This window comes from Cuculus canorus, chromosome 1 (assembly GCF_017976375.1).
Source record: "Cuculus canorus isolate bCucCan1 chromosome 1, bCucCan1.pri, whole genome shotgun sequence".
Classification (NCBI taxonomy): domain Eukaryota; kingdom Metazoa; phylum Chordata; class Aves; order Cuculiformes; family Cuculidae; genus Cuculus; species Cuculus canorus.
The window spans coordinates 83,718,230-83,734,320 of NC_071401.1; the positions used below are offsets into that span (position 1 = coordinate 83,718,230).

A 16,091-nucleotide genomic window follows, 5' to 3' on the forward strand; every position below is an offset into this window, starting at 1 on the left:
TTGAGACAAAGCAAATATAAATTTTGTGTTCATTTGTCATTCGTTCTTTGACTTCAGCATCTCTGAAAATAACAATGTAGCACAAAAGACCAGTATTTACCTAGTTGTAATGTGGGTTGCCATGGTGTTTTGCAAATTATTGCAATTATGTTCACCATGCGAGTCGCCCTTGGTAACTGGCGAAAAAACTGATAATCCTGTTTTGAACAAAAGGTCAAATTGCTGAATAGAAAGTCTTGATTAACTAAAAGATGTACAAAGTGGAATTATTTCCTACCATTCAGAAATAGTTCTTGATCGGGTTTGGGGGAGGGGGTGAGTAAGTACATCTGATTACTGAAGTACAAAGCATTGAAAGGATGTTGTCTTGAGCCTTTCATGTAGTCTTAATGGTGGCTTTTTTGTCAAATTTACCCATTTGCGGCATTGAAAGAGGCAGCTGCATTTAAGCTTGAGAGATGGTGCTTTTTCAAGAGTTCAGTGCATGGAAAGTTCTCAGCAGTATCTGCAGTTTACTATTAGACCTTCGGCTATTAAAACTGATGTGCTGCATTTGAGCCCATAGCTCTTGGTGCTTGTAAAACCCTCTGACTGATGATCTAATAAAGTGCTCTTACCGGACAATCTCTGATCAGATACTTTAGAAAAAAAAAAATAAAGAAAAAAAGAACCACAGCTCTGAAAACGATGGGGGGAGAAACACATGGCTATACTGAAAAGTTTGCTTTTGTAATCTGAAGTGGAAATGATAGTAAATGTGACTTTATTTTCAGTTTAAGTATTTTAAAAGACTGATGTATTGCTCCAGAAATAATTTTTGTTTACATTTACAAAAGCAAAAATTAGTCTGAAAAGATTAAAAGTTCTTCATAATCAGTCCTCAACAATTACATAGAGATATGGAGAGGGAATGGTCGTCGTTGTATTCAAAACACTGCGTTGGATTTTTTGCACTTTAATGCTGTGAATTTCCTTTCCTCTTTACTATTTTTCCCTGTTGGAAGGGGGGTGGTCAAAGGAAGAGATGAAGAGGATTAAGATTTTTTTTCTTTTTTAATTATTCTGCTTTTTGTTTTTAAATAGCTACCTGGAAATTAAATCTTAAAACTTTGGAGAGCCTGTGTGAGAGCAGCATGAAAGCAAAGTAAACCTGAACAAGTTTGTGGGTTTACATTCTGCATCACCTAGCAACCCCCCGGCTCAGCCAGTTCTCTTGTCTGCCCCCAGTCCTGTTTACAGACCATTCAGACTGCTCTTCGAAACCATGAAAGATATTCAGTTTCATTAGTGCCATTCTCAAGGAGAAAATAATTAAACTTAAATGAACAAACACTGCTTAGCGATGCTTTAAACTTTTCTAGTTTAAGGTGATCAGACCGTTGAGACCGTTTTCTCTGCCATTGCCTTTCACTCCGTTGAGCTGCTCTAAGCTTACGCATCTATGTGTGTATGTGCATTATAATTGTTAAAGTTTTCAGAACTGTATTAACTCCTTCAGTGCCTAGAGGTGTTAATAACCATATTGCAAAGATAGATGTTTCATGTAAGCAATCTTTTTGTCTCAACCAACATGAAATGCATACTTGAGTTGACAAAGTTTACTGTTATTCCCATGTATGTGAGTAAAGTCTGTGTTCTTTATTACATCTAACATCATATTGAACTTCCTGCAAGACAAGTCTGTGACAGAGGAAAAAAATTGAAGGACTGTACGAATGTTTGAGAGGAGAGGGAAGGGGGCAGAATTGTGGAAGGAAGAGGGGGTGGGAGCAGAGTGGTTTTTAGCTTTTTAACCGAAGTAGAGGCACAGATTTTAAGAAATCTTGAGTTCTTACTGTTTGTTGCTGGATTCTTTAACAGGCAGTACATGGATGGGCTGTAAGAGCTCTTTGTGCTTTGTAGACAGTTGACAGACAAAGCAAAATTTTTTCTGAAGCAAGGTACTGTACTTAGTTGTGACCTATTATAGCCTAGGCTTGCTTTGAGCTGTATGAATAGGGAGAATATTTTGCAGAATGGACTTGAATATCCTCCTAGAGGTTTTAGCTCTCCTTATAGAAATACATATGACATCTTTCGCTGATCCTTTTCTCAGTGTCGTTTTCTGTATGTAGTCATTAAAGTATGCCTTCTCCCAGTTGTTTCCTTGAAGACCAGTTTAGCTGTTTTCAAATTGTCTTAAGTAAAATAAATTTGCTGGTAGCTGCCATTTCTCTTTGTGAAGGGTATGTTAGCCTATGAACAGTTGTGCTCTACTTTTTAATGTTCTGGGGCACGTATTTTGGGGCCTATAACCTTGTTTTACTGAAGATAAGACAACCAAGGTATTTGCTTTGATGTGAAGTAAGGCAGAACATGCTTGCTAATTTACTTTATAATGTACAACTGTTAAGGCTGGGATTTGTCCGCTTGTGGGGCTATTACATGTGTTCCAATGATGGCCACTGCTTGCATCAAACCTATCATAAGGGTTTGGAGTGCTCTATTATCCCTTCAGCAGGCTGATGACAGAGCCTGGTCTTTGCACAAATGAGATCAATAAGTTTCAAATAACTTGTATGAAATGACATATGACTGTATATTTAAAGATCTCTTACTTTCTTAAAAAAAATCAATTTTTAATAGCATGTGTCGTGGTTGCCAAAACCAGCACACATGTAAAACTCTTACATTGACCTAAAAGATATTTTTCACTTTTGTCTTGTTTGATAATTTTGTTTAAAGTGGGGTTTTTTTGTTAGCTTCAGCATCTAGGTTCTTGGGGGCGGGGGGGGACGGTTAGGTCACATTTCTTGCTTCTTCCATTATCTCCAGCTTTGATTTCCCCCAGGTGCTTCCCCACCCAAGACATTTACTGATATGACAGATGCTGCTGAGAGTAATGTTTTTCTAGAGATAATTGACATTTTCTTTTGGTCTTAGGTGGTTTCTTTCAATTTTTTTTTTTTTTTCAATTCTGGATTAGGAAGCAATTCCAGTACTTTTATTTTGGAGTATCCAAAACACAAAATATCATTCTTCAAAGTCTACTAACTCTCATTTTCGGTAGCCTAGAAATAGGAACATGATATTTTGCACTGACTTCACATCACAAGAGCGATGCATTACTGATAGTACTCACATAGCTACTCACATACCATACATAGAATGTTGTTGTAAACTAAATCCTCTCAAATTTATTTCAGTTTTACAAAGTATCGAAAAGGAACTAGGTTTGAGTCTTTGGGCATTTTGGATGTGAGCAGTTTGATGTGAAAGATGAGCTTCATTTTTCATAATGGCCACCTGGAACCTACATCAGTGCTTCTATTGGTCTAGTATCATTGGCTTTTTCAAGGTAGAAGGACACTTGGTGTTCTGAGAGAGTCAGGTAGTATTTATTTCCTCTCTCATGCATTCTTTAAGGTAGCAAGTTACTGTAGTTACATTGCCTTCAGTTATAGTTTGTCTATTTGTTTTAGACTTTCACAGTCTGGTCCTTCGAAGGCGTTGTTCCCATTGTCTCTAGTTGCCTTTTGGTCAGTTTGGGCTGGCAGCTTTCTGGTAGGGAAGTAAGAGAACAGATAAAAGTGTCTCTGGGAACAGGAGATTTCAGTGCATATTGTCTCGGAGAGTGTATCTCTGTCTTTTACGAGGACTACTGTCTCATTGGGTGGTAAAGTGATCATTGGCCTTCCAGTAGGAAGTTATTGGCTAAGATGCTTCATATTGATATTCTTTAATGTGGTTCCTCTGGTAATACTACTGGATATATAGCCAACCATCTCCAGGATATGTACTGCTTTCAAAAGCAATTTGTATCTCCTTGTTACTATTCTTTCACTTAAGAGAGACAGTTCTGTCTGTATTTTTCCTGAAAGATCCCGTCTATCCATTCATCATCCTGGATAACTCTGAATTCAAGAGGAGCAGAAAGAACCATCCAGGAAAGGAATTTCCTTTCTTTATACAAGTTTTTTATCCACTTCATCCCACAGCTGAATTCAGATCAGTTATATAGGCCAAAAATCAAGAAGCTCTGAAAATGCGGAAGTGCTTTGAAAAGAAATTGAAATCGTATCTTTAGCTTTCATTGAAGTGAGACAGCATGAAATGGAGTGTGAAATGCCATGGTTCCTGTTTACTTTTTCCCTAAATTGGATGATCACGTACGTTCACTCTAAAAATACTCATACTGGGAAATGTAACCTATTTTTTCTGGATGAGGAACTAGCTACGATATTTATTGTATAGAAAAAGGGATATGAAGTCAATGGCCAGGAGTGAGTTGATAAAATAGTTCCTTATCTTTACTTGTGTTCTAGATAGTCATATACCGCACTGAATATATCTTCATGTCTCTCAATGTACAATAGTTAGCCTTGTGTATAAATTTCAGCAGCAAATTTTAGTTGTTGGTACTATAATAGTTACTGAAACAGTTTGCATTGCTGCTTGGGATTTAAATGTACACCACACCTAACAAAATACCAAAGAACACGGAATAAGTATTCCCTGGCTAAGGGATTTAAGTTTTAGGGTAAATTCATACAAGAATTTATGCAAATCTAAGGTGTTTTGCTATTCTAAGAATACACTACTGTATCTTTCCTTTTGGCTAGAACATGCTTGGCAGTGTGTTTAACATGGTACCTGTCCCACGTAAGATAAAAAGGCAAAAGCATTATTCATCCATCATTAATTCTAGACTCTTGACCCAGCTCCTTTTATAAAATAATCTATTTGAAAAGTCTGTGAAAATATCAAAGGGATTTAGTATTGGGAGATGATTAAATGCTACAGTGAGGACAGCAGTGTGAAGCCTTAAACCAAGATATCCTCAAAGATCATCTTTGTTTTATTTGTTGGATTTGGGTACAAATATGTTAGATAGCTTAGTTTAAAGATTTTTTTTAACCTAAAAGTTTGTTATGTTTGGCAGTTCAAGAGGACTTGCAAGCACTCTTCATTTGGAAATTCTTTTATGTTTTAAATTCCAGGATGAAATTCAGACATACCTTTTCTTTAGTAAGGAATCTTTTGAACCTGATGTTAGGGCTTCTGAGTTACCCTTAGGGTAGTGCGACAAAAATTGCTATTTTTAACCATCAACTTTAAAGCAGTATATCTCAGCTTGGAATAAAATCTATAAATTGAAATAAGAACATTAGAATCTATGCCAACAAGAAATAAGTGTATTTATCCTGGAACTGATGAATTATTGGAAGGTGTTTTGAGCTGCTGCTTGGTTGCAGGTAACCTTCTCTTGCAGGAAGCTGTGATTTTTGAAAATGTGGTAATGAGTGGGAGACAGTCCTGGTGAGGAAGCTGGATGAGGTAGTTTCTAGAGTTTCATAGCCTGGTTTGTGCAGCTTCTCTAGAGTCATTTGTGAGATGTGTTTGGGCGTTGTCATGGAGAAGAATTTGTCCTTTTCGACTGACCAATTTTGGATGTAAACATTGCAGTTCTTGGTGCTATTTGTCACTTTCCTGGCAATACTTCTCTCCTGTGATGGTTTTGCCAGGATTCAAGAAGTTGTAGGGGATGATTCCACTTGCTGACTACTAAATGGTGACCATAGCCTTCTTTTGATGCATCTTGGCTCTGGGAAGATGTTCTGGTGCTTCACCATGGTCCAGCCACTGTGCAGAATCATAGAATCGTAGAATCACCAGGTTGGAAAGGACCCACCGGATCTTCGAGTCCAACCATTCCTAACACTCCCTAAACCATGCCCCTACACTCTTCATCCACCCGTTCCTTAAACACCTCCAGGGAAGGTGACTCAACCACCTCCCTGGGCAGCCTGTTCCAGTGCCTGATGACTCTTTCCATGAAAAATTTTTTTCTGATATCCAGCCTGAACCTCCCCTGGCAGAGCTTCAGGCCATTCCCCCTTGTCCTATCCTCTGTCACTTGGGAGAAGAAGCCAGCTCCCTCCTCTCCACAGCCTCCTTTCAGGTGATTGTAGAGAGCAGTAAGGTCCTCAGCCTCCTTTTCTCCAGGCTAAACAACCCCAGCTCTCTCAGCCGCTCCTCGTAAGACTTGTTCTCCAGCCCCCTCACCAGCTTTGTTGCTCTTCTCTGGACACACTCCAGAGCCTCAACATCCTTCTTGTGGTGAGGGGCCTAGAACTGAACACAGTATTCAGGGTGCGAATGCTGTCAGTTGTAGTATAGTATTAAGGTTTTTTTCACGTCACAATACAATCAATAAATGGATTGGTTTTGTTGTACAAAAGAAGCAGAGAGCAGACTTCATCGTGATGGGGTTTTTTATTTTCATTCAGCTCATGTGGACCCCATTTGTCAAGGTTTTTTGATTTTCCAGTTTGATGCAAATGCCAAACAACTGTTGAGTGGTCAACATTTAGTTCTTCTGCAACATCTCAAGTTGTTTTGCATGAATGCACTTCAGTACTGGCCCTCAATTGGTTGTTACCTATCGCAGAAGGACATCCATGATCTTCCTTGTCTTGAAGGCTCCCATTTCCATTACAAAGTTTTTGAAACCATTGTTGAGCTGTATGTTTGCTGATGGTGCCCTGGCCGAATGCTTAGTTCATATTGCTGGCAGTTTTGCTGCTTTATGTCCCCTTTTGAACTCAATACGACAAAATTGCTCAAATTTGCTTTTTTTCCATCTTTAATTTGACAGCATAATATGAAAAAAATAAACAGTGAAAACAAAACCATTAGCATAAATACGTAGAGTGAATTTTGTGCTTTAAAATGGTAGGCTACATGAACACAGTTAAGTAAAAGTTTAATCCAAAATAAGCATCGCAATTTACAATGACAAAAAGGACAATTATTTTTACACCAATCTAATTCAATCTCTTTGTAGTGACATATTAAAGAAGTGGAGAGAGCTTTTCCAGTAATTTCTTGTTAAAATTTTGATGAAGTGGGAAAGAAGGTTGGAATGACTGTTACATCAATAACAATGTCTATCCATGTCCTACTTGGAGATCTAAATATGTCTGCACCTACCTATTGAAGAGGGTCTGCAGATCCCCTGGATTTTCTTCAAAGATAAAATTATATCCTCATGGTCTCACAGATATATTTTTTCAATTAGTGCTTGACATCTGATGTGTTTGAGAAATACTAAGCCTTGCAAGATCCTGAGACTGTTGCTAACCCAGAATTCTGTATCACTAATTGCTTCTAACTCCATCATTCTTTTTTAGGGTTGGTTTTCATGATTCTTGTCAATAGAGCGTGCCTGCTCATTCCTTATCAAGGAGATCCATCACTGATAAGAAAAATGTCAAAACAGATAAGGTGCTCCACCTGTGAAGGTCCACCCTGTATTTCCAGAGGAGACTTCTGGTAGTAATATTGTATAGAGCTAAAAAAAAAAAAAAAGTCTGTTTCCTCAGAGAGTTTGATGGTTTCATGATTGTTGTAAAGGCTTCATTTCTAATGGTTGTCATTTTGCTAGGGGATGAGGAAGGAATTCAGTCTCATGGCTAATTTTCCGTATATGATGCTCTTCTGTGGCAGGGTATTATTTTTTGTTGTCCTCAAGTTTCTTTCTGACAAGATTATCTCCAGATTTCACCTTCACAAGGAATATACTTGTATTTTTTCTCTCCTACCCAAACAGAACGGGTGACCAAGGAGTAGATTTATAAACATCATGAGGTGTTCCTTTCATGTGTTGGTCCGGTGTTTTGTCAGTTCAGGTAATTCAGTCTCCAGGTTGTTTGTATTAGTAGTTACAAGTTCCAAAGGAATGGTCGTCTTTGCCCAGACACTCTAGGAGACAGATGCATTTGATTGAGTCAGATGTTTAAGATGTCACCTGCATGGAGCCCTCCTGATTGAAGTGTTCTCCACTGAGTCTACTTTGCTAGTCTCACTCATAAATTACTCCATGGGAAAGATTGGTCAAACAGCTGTCTGGTGTATCTTTGTACTAGCTCTGGAAGGACAATCAGGAGGAAGCAGCTAGAGCAAGTAGATGAAGCAGATAAGTAGGCACCAGGGTAACACAAAGGGTTACTTTTCCTGCAGATGAGAATAGTGTTTCCGATTATGCCAGTCCTAGCCACATCAAGTCATCCATCATGAGAAGCTCTTTCAAAAACTGAATGAGCCTCTACCTTTCTTGTGTCTAGCAACAATAGAATTGGTTTCCATAGTAAAGGTCTTCTGAGGTATTTACCGGGTACATTGCCCATGAAAAATGGATGTTACCTGAGGAAATTGAGTTATGCTGGACTTCATATTGCGAAGTGAGTAAAGTTTCCCATATGAAATCTTATTTCACTATTTATGATAGCATCCCTGACTGGAGCAGATTTCTTCTTGGAGTTGTTGCTATGGCAGGTAGGTGTCACTCAAGTCTGTGTTGTCTACTGAAACTCCAGTACGTGACACTAGTTCTCGCACTGTTGTTTTCATTGCTGCTGAGATCTCACCAAGATGGTGCAAGTGCATTTGATAAAGTCAGTGTTGTTCTAGAGTATTTCCTTGTTCTGAACCAGCAAAAAGGAGATTGGAAATAGATGTTACTTAAAAGTATTTAGGTTTCTGGTACAAATCAGAAAAACCATCCTGACTTTACAGCCGTAGCTCATCTTTAAGATGGTATTGATTCCACCTTTGATGTTTCAAGTGTGAAATTGTGATGTAATTCTCAAAAGATGTAGCTACTAATAGTCATAACACTTGCCAAAGAATGTGCAAATAGAGGTTTTGACTGAAATTCTAATTCCTGAAATACCATATACTGCTGAAGTTTGTCTGTCTGCTTTCGTAATTGTTCAGATATTTACAGAATACAGGTGGGAAAGAGAACACAGCTGGGATGTAAAACAGATTATTGCAGGGGGAACCGATAACTTTCAGGTCACTGAGCCAAGCCTGCTATTGCCACAAGAAACTTCTTATACTTCATAAAAACATTCTGTCTTTTAACATTGCAAGAGAGTATCAGTAGGTTTGATAGTTGACCCAGTAATGCAGTATTGGTGGAACCTTGTGCTTCCAGGGGATTTAAAGCCACTTCGACCACATTTGCCCCGTGAGGCAATGCTATCCATAGTAATGGACACTGGCAGGAAAATGGAGTTTGAAGTTTCTGGCCTTGCAATTAGTGGAAAATAATATGCTTTTATAAGAGCAGGCTGAACGGAGAGGTCAGTTTGAAGTTAGAGTGGCTTGATTAGTAAATCAAAATGATGCCTGAATCAGAAAGTTTTCATTGTGTTGCCTCTCACGTTCAGCCTTCCAAAAGCTGATCAGTGACCATAAGCTTATGCTGGTTGACTAGGAAAGCATGTCCAGTTTTGTTCCTACACTTCCCTTTTGGTGAGTTTCATGATGTAAGGTGACAATTTCAGCTCTGCAGTGAGGAAGCCATGGATTTTGGATTCAGTGTGTTTCAGGTTCGGTACCCCAGCCATCTGGAGATGGGACGTCATCCACTAAGATTCAGTTTTCAAAAATCCACATTAAGATTTTCTTCAATGGAGAGTAAGACTGTAGACAAGCAAGCACTAATTACATTTTAAATTCAACTCCAAAGTCATTGATAATGACCTCTGAATAATTTTTGATGCTTGCAGCTTTCTTCTTTTTACTACCGTGTTTTTTCATTCACTGTGAACTTTTAAAGCATTTTAGTTCCTCGGCATCCAGACTGCCGGAAGGTGGGAACACTTACATAACTGTAATGTTGTAGAGAGGCATATCTAGTCCTCTATTCTAGCAGGCAACCAAGCTATATTGTGAAATGTGATCTGTAAAAACTATTAAGGTAAAGCTCAATAAATGCATAGGTTTGACTCCTGCAATGTCTATTTGCAAGGCTGTTTCAAAACCACTTGCCTCTGTCTTTTGGGGTAATATTTATAATGCTTGTTGATCACTAGAATGTGAGAGGCTAATTCTCACAAACAGATTTATAAAGAAAGAAAATTACTTTTGACTTGCAAATTTCTCCCCATTAGCTACAGTTTGTGGACATAGTGCTCTTCAGGGATTTTCTTTTATATGTGCATTTACTTCAGGGTTTTTTTTTTTTTGCATACATTTTTCGTATTTTAAAATGAACTAAGCATTTGTAGACGGAATGTTTGGAAATGCTAGTTGCTTTTTTTTTCCCCCCATCAACTTGTATTTTATTTCCCACAGTGTTACAGATACCCAAGTAAAACAGAACTGAAGGTTTTCTATTGCGATCTTGTTTGATCTATTGCAAATTAATTTACAAACTCAGTGGTAGCTGCTGGGAAATGAAGGATTGGTTTTGTTTGGTCAGTGAAGATGACAAGCATGGATCAAATAAGGGTTAACAATAATGCACTTGAACAAATTGAATCAGAATATAATGCATGTATTGAATTTGATTGCAACAGGCATGTCCATGGAAAAGTTTTTTGTTTAAAACAAATCAAGGCTATGGCTCAATTATCAAAGCAAAACAAGAGACATAAAGAGCTACATGTTTATGATACTGCTTTTTTCAAAAATAGCTCCCTTTACACAGTTATCTACATGATTAATTTCCATGTGTAATAGCAACAGTTATTGTTGTCATTTGTTAAGAGAGATTAACAGATAGTGAGTACAAACAAATAAGGCCTGAATAGAGAGGTGAAAAAGAAGAAAAGATCTCTTTAAAGTTAATTATAACTGGTAGGAAGTCTATACAAATGACATTAACTGTTTTCTGTGTGAATTGAAGGAACATTTAGTTAGTGTCCACATATCATGTTTGGGGTTTTTTTATTGTGGGCCACAACTTAGATTTTTTTTTTTTAATATAGTTTGTTGAGAAATGTACTGTTTAGTGAAAGTTTTGGTTTGATCACTATTTCTTAGTAGTTGAAAGCAAGTATAATAGTGAGCTGTTGAATTTGGATGCTTGTTTTTATCCTAAACTATTGTTTTTAGTTTAAGCAGAGGGTTTCAGTCTTTTTTCACCTGTATTTTGTGACCAACAAAGTTCCCAGCACTTACTTCAGCAATGACTACATTACACCAGAACAGCTGCATAAAGAAACTTGCTTCAAATGTCATTATTTTTTGGTAGCTTGGGTGGATCATCTATACATTGCCTTATAACACAATGGAAGCAGTACCTTGCAAGTGATGTTTCTTAATTGTTAGCTACTAATGCCAATAGATGGCAGAAAACACAGTTACTCTTATCATGCGTTATTTTTATGGTAGTCTGGTTTTGAGTATTCTGCTCAGCCGAAGTTGGGGTGCTGCTGCCATTCCAGGCTTTGTTTTTTCAGTTGCACTTGCATTCCCTACCTAAATACCTTACTATCTGGCAGTTTCCATGTTTTGTTTTTCTACTATAATAAATTCTTTTAAAGTTCAGATGTAGTCATTTAATATGTTTTGAGTCACGAGCATTCTCTTTGTGCACACACAATCTTTTCATAGTTGCAGCTGAAACAATTATGCTCTTAAGCAGGAGGAGTTTGGAATGGGTGAGGACACCCTCTGCACTTCCCCTTGCTTGACTGTGTATTTTAATGCCCTGTTTGTGTCAGACTGCTACCAGATGTTTCATAGGAAGGTAGAGATGGCACTTAATGAGCCAATATGGCATAAACAGCTTTCCACGCAGAACATAGCTTTTGTCTCCAAGAATTAACTTAATGGAAGATCTGTGACAATTCCTTATCCTTTCCAGAAATGTTTTTGTATTTTCCCTTACTGTGGCTCTAGTGATATTCTCAGTACTCATGTGAGCGAGTGCCTGAGGAACTCAGTGCTTTTCGTTCTTGAGTAGCATTTTTAGTACGTTATTCCATGTATATTAAAATTGAGTTATTTAAAAAATGTAAGGCAACAGAATAACAAATTCCTCTTTTAGAAATAAATCTTGGGTTCATTTGCAAAACCAAAGCTAAGGACTAGCTTTTTTGCTTGAGGTGCATTTGTGACTGCTGACTCCAGAAGACACAGATCAGGTGCCCATGTTAAGTCACGTGCTAAATTAGGACTTTTCAATGTGAAGCATCTGCTGATGAGGCAGCTCAGTCTTGTTGAGCAGCATCTAACGAATGTCACTTGTGAAGTATTCATTGTCATAAATAATTTGTATGTGACAAGGAGAGTGGTACTAGAACTGCTAGGGTAACAGTTGTGCAAGAGACCAGAACTGAATCCACAGAAGGTTTCCGAATTCTTGGTACTTTCTCACTATGCAGTATTAAATATGTAATGATTTATGTTGTTAATCTACATAACCATATAACTTAAACAGCTATCAGATACATTGATCATGCAGTTTCCAAAAAGCTTGCTCTGACATTTATGTGTACCCTTATTTTATTAAGAGAGTCTAGGGCAAGGTTTGCCTCATTCCAAAATCCGTTAGGTGAATTGCTTTTTGGAGATGTGGGGTTTTTTTCTTCATTTACTATAAACAGGTTATAAGGTGACTGGTTTAGGCTGCATGTCGGGCTTTTAGACATCCGGAGTTGAGTGAAATGAACCCTAAACTGCGTATCTTAATGGACTCTTTCCATTTTTACATTATGGACTTGAGCGCACATTTTAGGTAGTGAAGTATACCTTGCTGTTAGCACAAAGTTCTGCACATAGTTTTTCTAATCTATCAGAAATGGGTCACCAGCAGGTCCAGAGAGGTTATTCTCCCTCTGTACTCGGCACTGGTGAGACCGCACCTCGAATACTGTGTTCAGTTCTGGACCCCTCACCACAAGAAGGATGTTGAGGCTCTGGAGCGTGTCCAGAGAAGAGCAACAAAGCTGGTGAAGGGGCTGGAGAACAAGTCGTACAAGGAGCGGCTGAGAGAGCTGGGGTTGTTTAGCCTGGAGAAGAGAAGACTGAGGGGAGACCTTATTACTCTCTACAACTACCTGAAAGGAGGTTGTGGAGAGGAGGGAGCTGGCCTCTTCTCCCAAGTGACAGGGGACAGGACAAGAGGGAATGGCCTGAAGCTCCATCAGGGGAGGTTCAGGTTGGATATCAGAAAAAAAATTTTCACGGAAAGAGTCATTGGGCACTGGAACAGGCTGCCCAGGGAGGTGGTCAAGTCGCCTTCCCTGGAGGTGTTTAAGGAACGGGTGGATGAAGTGCTGAGGGACATGGTTTAGGGAGTGTTAGGAATGGTTGGACTCGATGATCCAATGGGTCCTTTCCAACCTTGTGATTCTGTGATTCTGTGATTCTGTAATCTGCCCACATGGGCATAAAAGCTCTGCTCTGCAAGAGGAACAGTAAGTGTTTTGGTGGGCTTAGCACCAAAAGTTTTAAGAGTAGATGTAGTCAAATCCCATTTTAACAAGGTTTTGGAAAATGGAAAACTAAACTTTATGTATTCCTCCACAGAAGATCCAAAGCATTCAAAGCAAAGTAACTAAGATATATAACCTTAAGGTAGTCATATTGAATCAGGATGCTGGTTTACTAAGGTGCAAAATGCAGATTCAGTTTTGTCCACACCAGTAAGGAAAGAAAACTTAAGTTTAAAAAAGCTTAATTTGTTAACAAATTTGTTTTACCAGTACACCAGAATCTCCAGGAAATTAAGTCGCATATAGTTGCAGGCTTTTGTTGTTAACTTGTAACCAAGATGGATGATAGTGATGACAGTAGTGCCCTGAGTGGGTCTGTGGAAACTGGAAGGTTAGGAAACTTAATAATTGGAAATTGCAGTTGCCACCATGGAGATGAGATAGAAGTCATTGCAAGAGCATAACACTGGGACAGCTTGTTAAATACTCAGCGAGAAGGGAAGCAATCAACTTCTTGAGCTGTCCTCTGATTCTGCCTAAGTACCAGGAATCCTGGCATGGTTAGATTAAACTACTTTGCAGGAGCCACAAAAACAAATTTTGGAAAAAGAAGCAAGAATAAACAGTCGCTATTGCCAGTAGTGACATTAACAACCGATGATATGAAATGCTGAGGCTGCTCAGGACTGACAAGAGCAGGCACTGTTTGAGAAGAGTTGCAGAAGGATCTTATGATAGAAAGTTAAACAATCGAACATTAAATCGAACATTAAATCCTCTACCAATTAATATTAAGTGGTGAAGATGCTAAAAACCCAATCTTAGTTTTGGAATGTGTGTATTGACTTATTACTGAAGAATAGAATTGTAATTCTTGGATATTAGTAAGTATCTTCCTAGAAGTGACTACTCAGTGTGCTCAGTAGTGTTTCAGGAAAAGAAAGGAGCAGAGAACAAGATGGTAAATTCCATCTTGTTTCTGTATGAATTCATGCTCACTTAGCATCTTAAATATGGTATGGAATACTGGTTTTATCCCATTTTCCTCTACCTCCTCATTTCAAAAAGGATCTGAAAGAGATTCAGAGAAGGGCAACAAAGACTTGGAGTGCTTTCATGCAAGGAACAACTAAGTAAATTAGTACTGTGGTTTGGAAGAGAGTTTGATTGCAGGTGATGTGATGGAGGTCTAGTAAATCACAAGTGGCATGGATAAGGTGAGTGCAAAATGATTATTCATAGTCTCTCCTGATACAAGAACTAGGAGGCATTAAAAAAGAAAATCTTCTTTGTATGCTCAAGAAAAATAAGATACTTTTTCATTTAACGTGCAGTTGTCCTACAGGAAGTTGTAGGTGCTCAAATTTTACATTGGTTTGAAAAGGACTTGAAGTTCTTGGGGATGGAGGTAGTAAAGCATCCATCACCAGTGAATATAGAGACAGTGATTCAGGAGATCCTTGAGCTATTTCCAAAAGCTGGGAAAATCTTCTGGAAAACTTTTGCTGTGTGCTTTTTCTTATGCTATTCTTTAGGTGTCTGCTGTAGGTGGGTTTAGAGATGAGGTGTGGCATTGGTTTAACTTATGGTTAGACAGAAGGTATTACATCTTTACTGGTCCTTGAAGCATTCTCTTTTTCATACTCTTAAGAGAAGTCCTCTGTGCTGTTTCCCTGAGCTGCCAGGAGCAAGCTGGCTCAGATTTAGTTTTATTTTAACTCAGCAAAACATTAGTTTTTCCTAAATGAGTCAGTTTAGTATTGAGGTCTCAATAGCTTCCTATAAGAAAAAAAATTGTAGAAAAGAAAGCTTCTGGCTGTCATTGGAAAACTTAATGAAAAACGCTTTTCCCCTCTAAATTTCAAGCAAGGAAATGCCAGCTTACTTTAAAATATAATTGGTTACAGGTCTCTGAAGTGTCTTGCTGTGTCTGGTCTATGTATTTGTATAAAGTAATTCTGCTGTATGTTGATGTTGTCTGAATTGGAGGAGAGCAGAAGTCTCAATATATTTCAGGGAAGGGGTGACTGCAGTGTGTGGAAGATGGGGTTTTGAAGCAAGGAGATTTGAGCTTTTGCTTTCCAGCATTGACTGTGTTACATTAAACAAGGACCATCACCTCTTTAAATCTGATTTTTGGATCTTAGCGACATACATCAGCTTCACAGAGGACATTGAATTTGGGACTTACCTTGAGTATGATTCATTGCTTAGGTGGAGTAAAAAGAAGCTATAGCTTGAATTTATGGTAAAAATGTCTTTTATGTTCTCTTTTTCTGCAGGGTTGGTTAATATGTGAGGAGCCAGCCTGCCAGAATCGAACCCGTCGACTTCCCTTGAGTTTTTCTCGGAGTGGGCCTGTGTGCCAGGCCTGCAGGAAGGCTGTTCTGAGACCAGAGGTGAGTGTTGTAGGACAAAGCTTTGACAGTAGTGAAGCAGGATCCTCATGAAGCTTATCGCTTCCAAGTGGGTAGCAAGGTAGCAAGAGTAGCGAGAGCAAGCAGGGATTTTTAATAGTTTATTAAAGGGGACTGTTTGTGCTTTTTCTACTCCACATTTAAGCTGCATCCTCATTACTGTGAAAAAAGCATGCCATGCAGCTGCTGTGTTTGGAAATTTTCCAGCTGATAAGCATTTGGTCAGCAAATTGGAATTTGCTGGAATGTTTATACGAGAACACAGGTAAATTAAATAGACAAACAAAACCAACCTTCCAAAACATAAACAAATGCTTGCTTTTCTGCTGACTGGTTGTCATCTGACTGAGTTTGGTGCTAAGGAGCAGGAGGTGGGCTTTCATGCTATCTTTTGGGGGTACTCTTAAGACAGTAAGTATTTCCAGGAGCAGTTCTGAGTTCTGCACATTTGGATTTGGCT

At 38.5% G+C, this 16,091-nt stretch overlaps 1 protein-coding gene across 1 annotated transcript in view; it reads left to right on the top strand.

Moving 5' to 3' along the window:
- Nucleotides 1-16,091, top strand: part of POLA1 (DNA polymerase alpha 1, catalytic subunit) — a 204,912-nt gene that overhangs the window by 122,361 nt on the left and 66,460 nt on the right. The window contains exon 35 of the mRNA XM_054088003.1: nt 15,497-15,613. Coding sequence (XP_053943978.1) covers nt 15,497-15,613 — 117 coding nt within the window. The remainder of the gene's footprint in view (nt 1-15,496; nt 15,614-16,091) is intronic.